The sequence below is a fragment of the Laccaria bicolor genome, genomic scaffold (assembly GCF_000143565.1).
Source record: "Laccaria bicolor S238N-H82 LACBIscaffold_3 genomic scaffold, whole genome shotgun sequence".
NCBI lineage: Eukaryota > Fungi > Basidiomycota > Agaricomycetes > Agaricales > Hydnangiaceae > Laccaria > Laccaria bicolor.
In genome coordinates this window covers 520,312-538,491 of record NW_001889874.1, presented here as the reverse complement: position 1 = coordinate 538,491, position 18,180 = coordinate 520,312, and the positions used below count along the sequence as shown (strand labels likewise).

The 18,180-nt window shown below is 43.4% G+C and overlaps 2 protein-coding genes across 2 annotated transcripts; one reads left to right on the top strand and one right to left on the bottom strand.

Moving 5' to 3' along the window:
- Window positions 1–4,456: 4,456 nt before the first annotated feature.
- On the bottom strand, window positions 4,457–5,982 carry LACBIDRAFT_322474 (uncharacterized protein; the record flags this gene model as incomplete). Its single annotated transcript, XM_001875518.1, has 9 exons — window positions 4,457–4,497; window positions 4,822–5,026; window positions 5,079–5,207; window positions 5,255–5,304; window positions 5,353–5,414; window positions 5,455–5,483; window positions 5,504–5,633; window positions 5,680–5,706; window positions 5,900–5,982. The coding sequence occupies 9 exons, from the start codon at window positions 5,980–5,982 to the stop codon at window positions 4,457–4,459; spliced, it is 756 nt and encodes a 251-aa protein (XP_001875553.1).
- Window positions 5,983–10,106: 4,124 nt separating this feature from the next.
- Window positions 10,107–10,627, top strand: LACBIDRAFT_322473 (uncharacterized protein; the record flags this gene model as incomplete). Its single annotated transcript, XM_001875963.1, has 3 exons — window positions 10,107–10,114; window positions 10,159–10,319; window positions 10,374–10,627. 3 exons carry the CDS (start codon window positions 10,107–10,109, stop codon window positions 10,625–10,627), a joined length of 423 nt encoding a protein of 140 aa, XP_001875998.1.
- Window positions 10,628–18,180: the final 7,553 nt, after the last annotated feature.

Genomic DNA, 18,180 nt, shown 5'->3' with positions numbered 1-18,180 from the left:
ATGTATTGAGACAGAACAGTAGACATCAACATGAATGGCCTCCTCTGGCTTGACAGCCAACTTGGGCATGATGTGGAAAACTGATAATGTGGCAATAGCAATATGTAAAGTCATGGCAATCCTTCAGCCATATCAATATGTAAGATCATGTTGACCCTTCAACCTCATCCCCATAACCTAGACAGGGCCAAGGACACCGTAACCTACATGTCAGCTACAAACTTTTGTAGTCTCAAAAGCAGACATAACAAACTTTTCAAATGAAAAAGCACACACTACAAACTTTTGTAGTCTAAAAAAGCGGACACTACACACTTTTTCAAATAAAAAGCAGACACTGCAAAGTTTTCTAATGACAAAAGTGGACATTACAAACTATTGTAGTCTAAAAAAGTAGACAGGACAACCTTTTATAATGGGTCTCATGCTCTCTTTTGCATATGATTCCTCAAACCAAACATGGAATAGGGCTCAGAATCCAGCAGAATCCACAATTTCTACCATTCCGGCAGATTCTGAATGGAATTCCAACACTCCACTGGATTCCAGTGGAACCCATGTGGGAGGGTAAAGTACAGAAACAAAGGGCTAGGACCCAGTTAAATTAAGACTGAATCTTGGTCACCCTGGTGAGTCCAGCCATCAATAAGATGAGCATTGTCGAGGGGAAAAAAAAAGAGGCTGAGGTGGACACCTGTAAGCTTTTACCACTTCAGCCACTTCCAGGGAACTTTGTCAAACTGCCAGAGGTTTATTGGAGTTGCAGATAAGGGCGTACTAGGCATAGTAGACTGAGAGCTGAGGATACGTAGAATTCCATCCTGGTATGGCATCCACAATCTTGAGGTGGTTGAGAGACTTGAGTTGGTTGAGAGAAGATGACCATTGGATTTGCATGAGTGTCACATTCAGCTGGTGTGATCGTGTCATCACTGTCTATTTCTTTTTTTCTCTAGGATTTCCAATGGTGCTTAAGCCTTGCAAGGATGGTATTCTTGCAACAGCTTGCTTCAAATCACACTAACGGAACACTGGCTTGTGTTACTGAATCTATGGCCATTGTTTTTAGTGTTCATTCTGGTCACTGCATTCCAGTGGCATTCTGTTCCAGTGCATTCTGGGGACTGTTCTGGTGTAAATACCAGAATAATAAAATTCTGAAAATTTGGCTGGCAAATTCCTCTGGTTTACTCTAGAACCTCTGTGAAACCTTGGTAATGAGACTGTGTAACACAGCCAATACCAAGGCTTCCGAGTCCTCACTTCTGTCAGATTTGTCCAACTCTCCAACCAGGTCTGACAAAGTGTCCATCTGCCTAATATTGAATACAAAGATCTGATTTTTGTGCTTGTCGGCGAGGTGGTAGAATTCAACAAGTGCCCAGACAAATTTAAGTTCCACCAGTGCATAGACAGCAACCAACTTTGGCTCTGTGAGTGGGGAGAACACATGGCTGAAGAGTCAAGTCCCTCTGAAGCTTTATAAGTACATGCAAACTGATATAGTGTAATGAAGCACTCACGGCATGCAATTTGTCCTCCCAATTAAAGATGACTTAATAACTCAACAAATCTAATGTTTTGCTCCCCATTTTGTCTCATAATATTGGTGAGTTCTACTACTGTGTCCACAGATAACCACAACATTTTCCCCATGATGTTTCTCCACCCCTGCCCTGTTGCGGAACCAGTGTTTGTGTTTATATTGCTATACAATCTGACTTGTTTGACAGGAGGGAGTTGAGCAAAGTCTCTCCAGCAAAGATTACATCAATTTCACCAAAAGTGTCTGTGTTGCCTGTGGCTTTCGAAAGCCTTTCACTTACTCTATATAAAAATTCACAGCTAATTAACAACACCTCATCAAATAGTAAGAAATCAACACCTTCCCACATAGATCTGAGCTCATCATTCACTTTAGCACTTGCACATTTTTTTGAGACACTGTAATTAAAAATAGAAAACCTAGAATAATATAAAAGGGGGACACATGCAGGCTGAAACAGAAGGAATTATCCCCCACATTGGCCAGCTGTCGCACTCCCAGTAGCATCTGAGGTAGTGGATAAGTTTGTAATCAATTAAAAGGACTTTTACTTTGCAGACATAAGTAAAGTGTCCCCAGAACCAGCATGTTAAGTGGGGATCACTAAGCTTTGTAAGGTTATCTTGTCAGTTAGTAAGAGAGCTCTCTACTACTTCCAACGAATCCAAGTGAGTGTGCTTGAAGAGTCTTTAAGACTAGTTTTGGATCAACTCAGGGACATAATAAAAGCTCAAGGGAGTTACAAAAGTCTACAAAAGCACCATTTCCTTGACATTTCTTTGTATAAAGTTAGAGTGCAATCCCATAACACTGAGATAGTCCCAATAAAAGCTGTTTCCCTTCAAAGACTATTAAGTTTCAAATTCTATACTTGTGCCTGCACGTAAAAACAATACCATCTGTACCAAAAGGTCTACTAGACTAAGACAAGTGTTATAAAATATACAAGACAGTTTCTTGAACTTCTATTTAAGTTCTAACAAAAAAAGCGTGGTAATTCTGTTGACCGTCCGAACCCGAACTCGAGCACATACCTGTGGTGATAAGTGTTGAAGGTGTTAGTGTTAGTGTGTGTGTGTGTTGTTTAGATGTTCACACATCTTGTCAGTGCATCTGCTTGCACTTTCCTCACTTCTGCATGTCACAGACTTCTCAGAGAGCATGGCCTACTACCTGTCCTCAGCCAACTGCTACAGACATCATTGAGATTTTCATCTCAAAATCAATGTGGCATCAGTGTACTTAGTGTTTGGAAGTCCGGTCTCGTGACTGGAAAAAGACCGTAACCAGACCGGACCAAGACCGCAAAAGACCGGACCTGCGGTTACGGTCTTTTATTTTTGAAATGTCAAGACCGCAAAAAAACCGGTTAACGTGAACCGGTCTTGACCGGTTTGGACCGGTCTTTTGTAGCCCCTTAAATACCCTTTAAAACGCACCCAAGAACGTACGATTTGGTAAAAAAACGAGAGAGATGTGAATTAAAATGTAAATTACTTTTGGGAATAATAGATGTACCAGACTTATTTTATAGAAGCACCAATTCCTAACGGAATTTAACGTTCTTGGGCTCGTTTTGAAGCTATTAGAGATGTTAATAAAGTTACCGATTCATAATTTTAAAATATTGGCCTAAAGGCCGGTCATAAACCGGTTAAAACCGATGCAGACCGAAACAGGTCTATAGACCGCAAAAAACTGCGGTCTGCAGTCTTTTTGCGGTCCGGTCTGGTCCTTTGACTTCTGGGGTAAAGGCAGACCGGTTACGGTTACGGTTAACGCCCCTGGGCATCAAAAAACCGGACCGAACTGGACTTTCAAACACTAAGTGTACTCCAAGTACCAAATACATGTGGGGTTCCACTGGTGAACAGCTGTATTGAATTTTGAGCCCGAAAGTGATGGTCCAAACAAGGCAAAGCATTGCAACCATTGCCAAACAACTTTAATTTTTTTTAAAATCCTGATTGCTATCCCTCATCAATACTCAGCAGTAGACTGCCTCCGTCATCAACACTCCCCTCTGCCACATCAACTGTGCAACAATTTTTTGGGTCACAGCTTCAACAGTCAGGATTGAAGGGCCTTGACAAGCCACCTGATGTAATCATACTCTGGTCAATGTTGTTGGCAAGATTTTGAGTGTTAGTTCCCTCAAATCTCAACCCAGGTCCACTATTCTACATGAACACTTTCTCACACAAATTTCTTGCTTTCTTGAGTCAACATAAGGTACCATATCATGCAGATGGATGAGGGATGATGATGACAACAAGAACATTGCTGTCATTGTTATATTGGATATAGTAAGTACCCTCCCCCCTCCATCACTCCCACCCAACCCTCCATCACTCCATCACCCCCTTCCCCCTTCCCAACACCCCTCCCGCCCTCCCTCTCCCCTTCCCCCCATTTCTCACTCCCTCTCCCCTTTCTCACTCCCAGCACTTTCCTCACTCCCGCATGTCACTGTCTTCTCAGAGTTGACTGCTTGAGGCATTTGACTGTTTATGCATATTATCATTGAAGAGAGATACATTGTTATGAACAGGGGAACAGAGAGCCATAATTCAGACAGCCACATGGTTGTTGATGATAGCCTCGAGGGAGTCAATGTGATTTCGAGGCCTCAGCAAAATTCGGAAGCACATGACTCCCATGAGGTCTCAAATGTTGCTGCTATTGAATGTGTTCATTTGATGAAGACCCATTGACAGCCACTGTCCAAAGGTTAATCAGTATTCATTTACTCTTAAGAGCATACATAGATGGGCTGCACAAACCGAAATGACATCTTCTGTGATCCTGTTATGGAAGAATATCACTCCAACTGATTGGGCTCTAGGTGGCCAATTTGTGAGTGTAGGGGCAACAGGCCCATAAAAGAGGGTCCAGAGACAGTTGAGGAATCTAGGGTAATGAAAGGGTAATCCCTGGTACCACAGTTAGAGCTGTAATAAAAAAGAGAATTTCAGCAAAAAAATCACTTTACTGTCACAGAGGGTCATCGTAGCCCTTGTCACTTCATACAAATCCACTCCATATGAAAAGAGGTCAAAAAATGGTTGCAGCCCTACATCATTGAACAGGAGGATGGCCTTCTCCTTAACTAGTTTGTAATAGGCCTCTGTGGCCCTTTGCTAGTTTTTCAAGATGTGCAGGAAGTGATCCTCAATGATGATGTGGATAGAGGACCTTAAGGAGTTTTGGATGTCATTATAAACTGGGGGCCCTTAGTCAGATGAGAGAGCTTGCAAAGGAGAATCAAAACTCACCTGGTTCACATTCTGTAGGCAAGAGCTTTGGCCCATACCAAGTGGCAGCAAACAGCACTTTCACACTGTTTTTGGCCTGGGGATAGATTTCTCTGGTAAACAGCTTCATAAAAATTTCGCCCTTCAGGAGCTTTACATGGAAAAAAAAGATGGTCCAATCCAAGAGCTTTTTGAACTTCAGGGTGTGTTTCTGGAGACAGCCTCTCTAAACCCAGAATAAGGCGATAAGCTAGTTGAGGACAAAAAAGCATAGTTACAGTGATACATCTAGTTCTGTGGATAAAGATTTCATTGGTGGGATTCTCATTGAGATCTTCATCATTGTCTTGACCATCTTCTGGCACAGGTGGTAGCATTTTAAAAAAAATAGGGATATGGCATGGTTGCTGTATTTCATCAGTCTCCAGTCACACTGAGGGTTCAAACAACCTACCGCCTTGTTCCAAGACAACTGGGGCACCTGGTCGATACTGGTGGCAAGTTCTGATGAGCTGCTTATCATGGGGAATTGAGGTGATCAATTCGATGTACCTTGAGACATGGGGGGGAAAACCTTGGAACCCACATCCTGGTTCCATTCATTCCACCTTGACCTGTAGGTAGCTCAATCAGGCCTGGTTTTGCAGTATATACTCAAGGACATAAGCGACATAAAGCACACACTGCATGGGAAGATACTTACCATCAATTTTGCAGTCTTGGGATTGGAGGCTTCAAGCTCGTCTAATTCAACATGGTGGAACCAAACCCGGTTCTTTTTCTTATCTAGTGCCATCCTCTTTCTCTGGAAATAGCCATTGAGGGTGTGCCATCTGATGCTCAGTACATCTTACTATCAAATGAACAAACATCACCCACATTATTATGTAGGTCTTTTTCTGACTGCTAGAGAACAGAGATGTCAGACTTCTAGTTGGGTTTTGGGTAGTAATTTACTGTACAGTGTAGTAGGGCCAAATACCAAGGCCATCCTGGTATAAATAGCCAGTTGGCTTGTAGTGATGAAGTTGTGGGACCAAGCCTAAGCCCAGCAGATTGATCATCAGAAAGAGCAGCTGAAAAAGATAAGGTAACTTACATGGTATGCTTTTGGCTTGCCTTCCGATCAATTGAAAAGATAGCCAAATAATGTGTGGTCTGGCTGTTGTTGGGTGTGGACATCAGGGTTTCAGAAAACTTGGGAAAGCTCAGAGAAGCCAGCAGCACTCAAGTGAACTAAGCCAAGAAGGCATTGATATTTAGCAAACTAAAGGTAGATATATACCGCTTCAAGGCACGTGGCATCTCAAACATGACAGCTGTGGCTGAAACATTGGCACATCGTTTCTTCCTTCTACCACCACCATCACCAGCCACAACCGCCCATGACATTGACAATGACAACAACAACAACATGCAACATCGCCAACAACCATGCCACCACTACAAGAGCCACACGATGTGGTAATGCCACATCACATGGATGGGAGGTGACGACAATGACGATGATGTGGAACATCAATGGATGTTCTGCCTTGTCTCCAGCCCAGGTAAGCAGGCTGGGTAACCGCTCCCAGTTGCTTTTGACAACAACAACCAGGTGCCATATCACGGTGAGTGACATGGCAATCATGGGTTGACAACCAACCTGCCTGCCCACCTAGGAACAACGCACACCACCCCCACCACCCAACCAACCAGCCCGCTCACCCAAGAATGATGCACACTGCCCCACACCACCCCCACCACCCACGAATGTCACCAAACACCCACAACATGATGACAAATGAGAACACGACAAGTGCCCACGAACATTAACAACTGCCCAGGAAGACAAAAGTGCACAAATGGGTACCAGCACCCACGAAAACGACAAGCGCCCAATCACAGATGACAACCACCCCGGTCTACAAACAGAGACGATTACCCACAAAAGTGAATGGACACAGGCAATGACGAGCCCAGGTGAGTCCCCCTCCCCCATTGCTCCCCTCCTCCCCCTCCCCACATTGCTTCCCCTCCCCCCATTGCTCCCCTCCACTTACTCTCCTTCCAATTGCTCCCCTCCCTTTGCTCCCCATCCCTCCAGTGTCCCACTCCCTTCAATATCCTCCACCACTGTATTAAAATAATTAAATACATGTAGTCATATTCAATACATTTTAATTTTTCTTGAGCAGTTATTAGTCTGAATAAGTGTAGTTTTAACTTGACAATCTTTGGACCTTACCATGGATTCCAACAACCAAAGTATGGAATCCATCTGGAAAAAATATGGAATCCATCTGGGGGAAGTATGGAATCCATCTGGAATTTCTGGAATCCACCCCCCCCCTTCCATGCATTCCATATGGATTAAGCAGGGGAGAGTAAAGTACAGCTTAGCCCCACAATCGAAGACTTGCTGCATCCATTGGCAATGTTCACCAAAAGCATGCTGACAATGTTAGAGGCCCACGCATCGCCTGCATCATAGGCTACTATTGGCAGTATTCTAAGGTGGCAGTATAGCAGGTCTGCTGTTTCTGATGTGTCTAAACCATGCCTTCACTAGGAATCCGATCTCACTGGCTTCCACAAGCAGAATATGGACTGTGTAAACAGATTTATTTCACAGCCTATTGTCCAGATAATAATGTGAGGAACTTTTTGCTCCTCCAAGGGCTGAACTGACTGTACAGATGATTTTTGGAGCAGTTTGTGATGCTATTCTTCCCTGGCATTGCAAAAAAATTCCACTGGTGTGCTGAGTACCAGTCCACTGGACTCTCACTGGACTACAAGCCACATTTTAGAGTCCAGTCCCAGTCCAGTCATAGTCCACTGGATTCCAGTGATTCCAGTGCATCATTGCTCATTACTTATTGTTATTAATTATGAATACTACCAAAAAAGCGAAAATAGAGTATATAACAAACTTACATTTCTATTGATGGAATTACAATATGAATAGAGGTGTATTTGAGTGCTAGCTGCAATAAGGATTGATCATTTTGTTCAGTCTGCAGGGTGAAAATTGCACATGGCCTACTTGGGGGTGTGCATATTGTCATGTCTTCTGTTTGTGGCATGGTCACACTGCTGTGACCTTCCCTTTCCCTTCCACCACCACCACCCATTCGCCCCTCACTGCCATCTCAATGCCACCCATGACCCCATGCTAACGACCCCCACGCCAACGATGCCCATGCCAACACAGAACAATGGGCCAAGAACAAGGGACAGCACCCATGACATGGCAATGCCATGAAGGGGTACGTATGCCCCACCACCCCATTCCTCCATTCTCACCATGACAGGCACACCACACCCCACCAACACCAATAACCACCAATATTTATCACTCCTCCATCTATTCCTACTGGACTCCTACTGGATTTCAACATTCTTTCCAAAAAAGGATTTTCACATTCCCCTCCTACTGGACCCCTACTGGACTCCTACTGGACTCCTACTGGGGTGGGTGCTCGTTGTCTTTGTGTCGTCATCGCCATGTGATGGTGGTTGTCAACGGGGTCAGATGGGCACTCATCGTTGTGGGCGCTCGTCGTCGTCTTCATTAATGGGGTCAGTTGGGATGGAAGAGGGGGGGGGCACTCACCGTTGTTTGGTTGCCACGTCGCTGATAGCGATGTGGCCGTTTCGTTGACCTGGTAGCACGTGTCGTCATCCGTGGGTGTAGTCGTCTGTTGACGTGGCCATGGGGGCAATGTGATCATCCCTTGTCATCCGTTTTCATCACCTCGGCCTCGCCAGGGGCTCGTTTGTTGGTGACGTGGCATTCTCACGTCGTTCTTGATGCGTTGTGGGTGGTGGTGGCCATGGGTGATCATGGTGACGTGGTGTTGGTCAGTGGGTGTTGTGGATGGTGTGCGGTGGTGGCTATGGGTGGTTGTGAGTGGTGGCGGCGACTGGTGGTGGTGGTGGTGACGAGGCAGCACTGGGTGTGGATGGTGGTGGGAAGAGAGAGGTTTCGGATTGTTGATTTCTGTTGGTGTGAAATTCTCACTCACGGAATTTGCCGACATCCTTTCTAGGAAAGAGGTCAGCCGGTTGGTATGTGGAGCATATATTATGTCCCTATAGTAAAGCTGTCGTGGTGCAGCTGGTTAAGCACTACTATTGTACCTGTGCCCAAGAAGCTGAGGGTTCAATTCTACCAGATTGCACTTTTTTATATATTATATAATAACAATAACAACAGTGACAAACTACCCCTTTTACCTGGACACTCCTACTACTGGATTCCTACTGGACTATTCCTACTGGACTCCACTATACCCATTCCTTAGGAATCCACAATTCCTTGTGATTTGGGACTATTCCAGTAGGAATTTACTAGGACTCCACTAGGACTGGGACACAAAATTTGTATGGTGATCAGCCAACATGAAATTTGTCCCAGTCCTAGTCCAGTCCGGTAGGATTCCGGGAGTCCAGTAGGAGTCCGGTAGGAATAGGTGGAGGAGTGTAAAGAGCTCATAACCACCCATGGACGACATGATGACATGTCCTTGACATCTGAGGATGACGATGACAACACTCGAGGATGGTGACAACAACACCATGCAAGCATGACAACAACAACATGTGAAGATGACATCACATCACATCAATGGCCACGATGGACCACAACCCTATGAATGGCGACGAGTACCCACAAAAAACGTCAAGCACCCACCACCAACCACCAACGATGACAAGCACCCATGAAGGGCAATGAGTGCCCATGGATGTCCAGTGACTGCAAACGATGTCCACCGCCCCCAAATAATGCCCACTGCCCACCAACAATGTCCCCCACCCATGAAAACGATGTCCCCCACCCACCACCCACAAAAAATGGACACTGCCCATGAAACAATGTCTGCCACAGGGGGTGACGACGACAGGCGGCCAATGTGGGACAACAACAAATGGGGTCACCCCACACGAACGGCAATGAGGGCCCAGCACCACGACCCTTCCCCTCCACTCTCTCCCCCCTTCACTCTCTCCTTCCTTCACCACTCCCTCCCTCTTCACTCCCCCCCTTCACTCCCTCCCCCTTCACCACTCCCCCCCCCCTTTCTTCCCCCCCTTTCTTTCCCTCCCTGTTCACCACCTCCATCCCCTCTCTGTAACATAGAATGTAGGCAAATTAATTTATGTAGTTATTCAATATACTTCAATTTTCTTTTTCTTTTGAAATCTAAGGAATTCTGAATTAATTCAGTGGCAGTCCAGTCCAGTACATAGTGAAGTCCAGTGGAATCCACTGGAGTCCATGTGGATTACGTGGGGGATGGTAAAGTATTGCAAGAAGAATGCAAAGGTAGGATATAACTTTCTATAACTAATCAACTTATTGTAATGCAGAGGACATGCCTATGCTGTCCCCAGCCTCTCTGCAACCCTCCTGAACTTGCTTCCCCTTGGCAATCTGGATGTTAATAGGGGAATCTTGGCTGACACCCCCATTGACCCTACTAACGTTGCTCCAGCCAAAGCAGTTGTCAAAGGGCTCCAAGCTGTTCAAGGTGGGTACTCCCCAAAGGCATTTCAGGCCTGCATAATCATGGACCTGTTTCAAGATTTGCCCTTGAATCCTGGGGTCACAGAACAGATGATTAATTCCACAAATTTGAGGATGCTGGCAGTTGAAGGTGCTCATATGTCACTTTATACTCCCATTCTTGACAGCCTGCTGAACCACTTCTTCCAGATGTTGCTGCTGAGTATGCACGGTCTAGCAGAAGTCTTGCGACACCTCACAGCAATTGAGGCTGATGGCAAATTCGCAAGAGCCACCACTCTCAATTCCAGATTAATATCACAAAATGCCTGAAATCAGCCCCCCTTCACCCACTCCATAAAACTGTATGTTCCTTCCAAATCAGCCCATAATGTATCTGAGCCATTCCTTCAGGTCCCTGGGAGCAGTTTGGATCTCACCAGGGCCCTTGTGTCTAACACTGACAAGGGAAAATTAAATCAGCCAGCACAGCCCCCAGCAGTTGGGGACCTACCTCCAAACTGGGTGCAGGACATTGCAACTTACACCAACCATGACATACTCAATCCAATGAAACCTTTGATATCAGTGCAACAGATGATGTGGCAGCCTGTCAAATTAAGCTTGATTGAATACTTGTCTCACCATTAACTTGGATGTGGAGAATGAGGATGGGAGGGCAGGATTTGTTGAAGAAATGAAGATGGGATGGTAGGATACACTGTAAGCTTGCAGAGAGAGCTCACTACAACAGGTCATGCACATGTAGCAGCCTGTGGCATGATTAGTCTGAGTGACACTGCCTCTGTGTGTTTGTTCAAGACCTACAGACATACACACTCTTCAAACACATAAGAGAATGTGAAAATCTGTTCACTATTGGGCAAGTTATATGTATATCAAGACATTGCATATGTTGTATACATCACAATTGTTGCAGCAAACAGACACACATGTGGTTCGAACATAACTTGAAAAAATACATCAACATCACATACTATCAGTGCATTGTAATTGGAAGTAAAAAATGGGACCCCAGGATTGCATTCATCATGTAGGACTTGAACCCTCATACTGACCATAGAGCTGGTGTCATCATCAGCGCTGTTAAGCACTCAGTCATGGTGAAGTTGAAAGACAACTGCTGAATCAATGTGCCAGTGCAGTGATGTTTCTCCTAATTTTATTTCATTTACATAGGACTTAGTGGTTGGGCATTGTTGTATCTTTGTCCTTGTCTAGGAATGCATGGGTTATGTTATGCGCTAGCTTATGACATGACAATTTCTTCAAGCTACTACAAGTGGGAGGGGATGCATTAGTGAGTGTTCATCTTTGACGAACAGACATGCACGGGGCCCAAAATGTTTACAATTACAATTTTTTTAGTCTCCATGGATCAAGTTACAAATAAAACGAGATCTGACGTCCCTTCTGTGGCAGACAATTGCAGTGATGAGTTAGGTACAGAGGAGTGCAAAAAGAATGAAGGTTGGGTCATTTTCTGGTTCTTTCCAAGAATCTATTGTACCTCAAATGTATTTGTGTATTCTTATATATTATGTAGTTGTATTACACCTCCCTTGGTATGGATTAATTTCAGTGAAAGCTGGGGCCTTGAGAAGGTTTTTATTCTGGAGGCCATTTTTGGCATCTGAAAAAAAAAAAAAAAAGCGCTACCTGGGGAGGTAGCCAGAACATACCTCTGGTTAACTTGAATGAGTTTATCAATGAATTAGTTAAAAATACTGAGCAGTTAGGTCTGTAGAGGTTTTGGAAAATGGCTTGTATTGTCTAAAACAGGCCACAAATGACCAAAACAGCACTTCAGTCACCCATTTTAGGGTACCTATGAGGTACATCAATTCCTTGATTTAGGGTACCTTGAGGGTACCCATTCCGGGGTGGTATATGAGCTCAATACTAATACCATGGTACCATGGAATGGAAAACACCATATCCCACTCATACCAATACCATGTTACCATACCATGTCATCTCATACCATACCATACCATCATACCAAAACTGTCACGGGGTGTCTGGGGTCCTTTTCCAAAATATATAAATTATTTCTGCAGGCTGCAATATTGGTCCATTGGGTGCCATTTTTTGTGGGGTGGTTCTCCAGGTTTTTCCTGAGATATTAGGCTACAAATTGAGGCCAGATAGTCCAAACCATCTATTGAAAATGAGTTTAAATAAGCTTTATCCCAGCTTTCCCATGCATCCAAAGCCATTTAATGATACATATCTTTCCCAGTCCTTTCTATTTGAACAATATTCATCACAGATAAATCAATACTGCACCCATTGTGATGATGTGGTATTTGAGAAGCCAAGAAAAGAAGACATTTTGTGTATTGGCTATCAGTCCTGAACCATGCATGATACCAAGTCAAGTTATGGATTAGAAGTGGGGTAAGGTTGAGTGGGTTTTGCAGCGCTCATCTTGCTGGACAGCTGTTCATGTGCGTGGGCGGTCGTTTTCGTGGGCGGTGGTCCCCGTTCATGGGCGGTTGTCGTCCTGGGCGGTCGTTCACGTGTGTGGGCAGTCATTTTTGTGGGTGTTCATCATCCTGGGCAGTCGTTCATGTCCGTGGGTGGTCGTTTTCGTGGGTGCTGGTCTTCATGCGTGGGCGGTCATTCACATTGGTGGGCACTTGTCTTCGTCGGGGGCAGTCGTAATTGTTCGTTGTATGTGGTGGGCTCGTTTTGGCATCCGTGGGGCTGGGTTGCCATTTGTGGGTGCTGGGTGGTGGCTGGTGGGGTTTGTTTTGCTGTTCGTGAACCACGGATGGTTGCTGGGCGTCGTTTTGGTCAAAAGGGGAGCTGGGAGGGGTTGCCATACTTACCTGGGCATGGCAACATGCATTGTTGGCCTCGTCGTTGTCAATGTTGTGGGCGGTGGCAGATGGGGATGGTGGTGGGAGGGAAGAAACGATGTGGCAACGTTCCAGCCAAAGCTGTCACGTTTGCGACGCCACGTGCCCGAGGGTGGTATATATGTACCTTTAATTTAACATCTAATAACGCCTGCATGGCTCAGTCGGCTTGAGCACTCCTATTGTTGACGAGGTTGAGGGTTCAATCCTCTTCAGTGTAAAATTTAATTTTTACCTAAATATAGTAAGAACATTATAAATACTGTATTCTAATGGGTCATTAATTAATCTATGGCTGGAATCCAGATGGAATCCACCTGGAATAGTCCATGGAATCCATCATTCCATCCCTATTCCATATGGAATCATATGGAATCCATAGTGACTATGGAATAAAAAAATAGCTGGGGACTCACATAAAAATATTCCATATGGAATCCATGGAATGATGGTGGAATCAACCCATTCCATATGGAATATACTGGGGAGTGTAAAGACCTCTATTGTCTCCCCGTTTAAATAGGTCGATTCTAGGGTATTGACTTGCTTTTCCAGTCATAACCGTGTTCCTGCTAGATGCTCCAGTTCCATCTCAGTCAGTTTCTTTCATTTCAGTGCACTGGTGATTGGAGTGCATGTCACCTCCCCTCAGGCCCTTACTCTCCAATTGGTGAGTGGCAATAATCTCTGTCCAGCAATTGACTCCGCATTCAAATTGGCCAATTCTAGGGTTTTGACTTGCATCTCCACTTGGATTCGTGTTTTTGCCAGTCGATCCAGTTCCATCTCTTTCTGTTTCTTTCGTTTCAGCGCAGCGGTGGCCGCTGTGTCAATGCACACAACCTCTCGTCAGGTCGTCACTCTCAAATTGGTGAGTGGCAAAATTCTGCATTGCTCCTTATTTCTACAATTTTAATGAAGTGGTGTTTGTAGATAAGGGCTGTTTGTGGGAAGGAAGGGGGGGAGGTGTATCATGTTCAGTGGAGGGACAAGCCGAATTGGGTGATTTGCTATGGAATACGGCTAGTACAAGGTCTGCGGCGTTCGCTTTTCCAGTCTACTACATATGTGTTACACTAACTCACAATAAAGAATGTCACATGGTTTTTTTTTACAAAGTTGGCACTATAACACAAGAACCAAACATTCTGAGAACTATGCCCTGGTGTATGAAACATAGCTAACATAGTGTAGATTGTACATACCAAGTCTGGGGATGAACAATTGATAACTCAGGATAAGGCAGGGAATTGACTGTGACAAGTGCCAAAAATGGGATGGGAAATTCTGAATGACTGCAATCTACTGGAAGCAATTTATGACTTGAGGAAGAGACATTTTGAACACTGGGTCTCCCTGCTATTGTTATGAGCTTCATGAGGTTTCTGGGCCAGAAATTTTATATCCTCCTCTAAAAGGTAAATTTGAACTTGTTTTCCATTTTATGTATTTTACATTCAATATATTTGTTGGATTGAGGTAAAATGACTCCCCATCAATGTTTGTAGTGTGTATAATCCAAAAGGTGGGTAGAAATGTCAAAATGAACATTGCATGATGTCTGTAGAAGCTAATTTTTAGAGTTTTTCTGGAAGTAAACAAGTATCTACAACATTGGTCTTTCATTTCTGAAAGAAGAAAAAATGCTATCATCCTTTTGAATTGATCCATGGAGACTCAGAATGTCTTTTAAATAATTATTACTCTGAAAAATAAACGGGTTATATAAAATAGTAAAGCATATAAATACCCGTCATTCTACCAATTTTCAAGAGATTTAATGAAGATTTGACATAGCTATGACTGAAACTGAATTACATCTCCTAGAGACTTGGGTAAAATATGGATTTGGTTATATCTTTCTCAATTATTAACCGTTTTTGATGAAACAAAAACCCCATAAAAGGCAATAAACGTGGTTACAAGGCTATGTAACGCACGTGACCGTTTAACCGGTTGCAACCGATTAAAACCGGTCTCTGAACGGTTTTAAAAGATTTTCGAAATGAGACAACTGGCAACTGGACCAACCCCAAATTGGGGCAACTGCAACCGAAAAAAAGACCGGTCCATGGTCTGGTTCAGTTCGGTCCACCGATTTTTTGCGGTCCTATGGACTGAACCTTTAAACACTAACGACAGAGTGTGCCAATGAAGAAGTTCTTCAAAACAGTGAGTCTTCCTTTTTCGTGTTTTTCGATTCTAGAACTCGACTCCTTGTCGTTCCATGGGATTGGGTGGATTTTGACTCCTTGTCGATCCACCTTCCCACCTTCCTGAGTTTGACTCCTTGTCACTCACTCTTGGTTCGCTTTGACGCCAAATACACATTAATCTGATCTTTCTTAGGTGTTGGCGTCCATCTGGTTTTATATTCTGTTTCCATGCCATTCATCCATAACTGGTGAGTAATGTATGTTCGCGTATACTTATACTCATACTGAACATGGTCGAGGTTGTGAGTGAGTGTGCACTGGACCCTGAAAACAGTGCCTGACAGAAATATCCCACAGATGGGAATGAAATATCCTAGGGATTAGAATGAAATATCCAATGAAATATCCTAGGGTTCAGAATAAAAATCGCAATGAAATATCCCAGGGATCAGAATGAAATATCCATTGAAATATCCTAGGTATTCATATAAAAATCACAATGAAATATCCCAGGAATGAGAATGAAATATCCATTGAAGGTATCAATCAATATGAATGGCTTAGAATGGCCTTTCCTAATGTGAAAGACAACTTGTGCATGATAATGCTGCAGCACTGGCAATATGATGGCAATCCTTCAACCTCATCCCCATAATGTACATAGGGCCAAGGACACCATAAACTACATGTCAACCACAAACTTTTTTAAATGAAAATGCAGACACTGCAAACTCTTCTGATATTCTTTAGTGGTCTAAAAAAGTGGACACTACAAACTTTTGTAGTCTGAAAAAGTGGACAGGACAAACTTTTCTAATGGCTCTTATGCTCTCTTTTGCATATAATTCCTCAAACTAAATGGAATACATAGGGTCCCTGCAGTGTATCTGTGTATTCCCTAGCCATTTTCCCATCAAATGTGTGCCATGTATGCGATGGATGGGCATAGAGCTAGGTTGACTTTGGATAACCTTTTACTCCTAACCCTAACTATGTAGTCTAAGTGCAAGGTGGCCTGTCCCAAACATAGTCAACTTTGACATATGAAACAGGAATGAAATAGAAATGAAATAATACCTTGAAGGAAATGAGATACATTTAGTGTTCGCAGGTCCAGTTAAGTCCAGTTTTTTACCTCAAAACGACGCAACTGGCAACCGCAACCGGTCTAGACCGATCCAAATATTGAGGGACCGCAACCGGACCGCTTTGGACCGGTCTTTTTCGGTCCACAACGCAAAGAAAACCGGTCCAGACCGGTTGCGACCGGTCTTTTGTTGAAAAATTTATTGTGCCAGATATATTAAATGTTACCTCACGTACATAGCATGCGTAGATAGATAATTTAATTCTCCGTACGCTGGTCAAGATTTAAAGCGAATCGGTCAAGATTTGACTGAGATATGGTGAAAACGGAGAGAACATACATTCAAATTGCGTATAAAAATGTTTTTGGCCATATCTCAACCAATTCTTGACCGTTTTTGATGATTCAGGGACCGAAAATTAAGTAAAATGTGCACGAGTAAGGTACAATATGTGATGAGACGAAAGACCGGTTGCAACCGGTCTAAACCGGTCTTTTTCGGTTTTTATATATTTACAAAAACATGGCAACTGGCAACTGGACTGATCACAAATGTGGGCAACTGGCAACTGGAAAAGACCGGACTGTGGTTCAGTCCAGTTCAGTCCTATGTATATTTTCAGTCCTGTAGACTGGACCTGCGAACACTAGATACATTTCATAAGGTTTGCCATGTTATCTCATTTCATAAAAAACCTAGGCAATTATGTTTTATGATAAGAAGTGGTAGGGACTAGTGTATGTGATCACTCCGGGAAAAGAGGTGTGTTATCATGATGGTATGACAACAAAAAGAAATTGCATCAAAAAGGGCCATCTTAATGAGTTCACAGAGGAGGCACTCAAATCTTCCAGAGAAAAAAATTCAAATGGAGCATTTTTTTAAAGACAAGCAGTCACAGTAATTTATTCAAAGAAATAATTGTTGAAATATATTATTTATTAGATGATGAATTAAAAACATCTTTTGGTCAAGTTACCTTCTTAAAATTATATGACCTAGTCAGATAAAAATGAAATATTTCAAAATATATTAAAACAATAAGGGCATGCCCTCACTCATTTTCTGGCCTGTTCAGTCTGTACCACAGAGATACATGTTTGAAAACAATAAATTGAACCAAGATATTTAGAATGGTGGGGATGTGCCACGTCCTGCAGGTGGATAAAAAAGGAAATTTTCCTTATTTGGTAAGGCATAGTAAGATTCTTTTCCTCCACTAGACCCATTCTACTATATAAGGAGATAAGCTGAGAAATAATCTCCCTATTGGGTGACCTCCTTGGCTCTGTCCTTCACTCTATAACACTCTGCATGTCCCTCACTCCAGGTGTGTCCATTTCAAAATCAGCAATTCTACTTTTTCCTATCAAAACTGCCTTATTTGTGCTCCTCATTTGTTATCCTCAACTTCTGTAAAAAATAGCCATGCAGCTATTATACTTCTTCCATGTCCCTCTGGCTGTGTCCTTTTCAAAATGTGAGAACCAACTACTCAACTTTCTGTTAATAAAATCTACTTGTGATCTTTCAAAGTATCATCCCAATTTCAGTGGTACATAGTTTCCTGCATCAGTGGCCAGTGCAACTGGCAGCATTTCAGAGTTAGTGCCACTTACATACAATTTATGAACCTGGAGGCATATGACACCACCAAGATGGCGCTGAGCAAGCCCTTAGCTACTAGCAAGTTGAAACAGCTTTTGAAAAGTGTTAAACAGGCTCAGGCAAATTTCCAGTACTTTACAGTGCCCCAC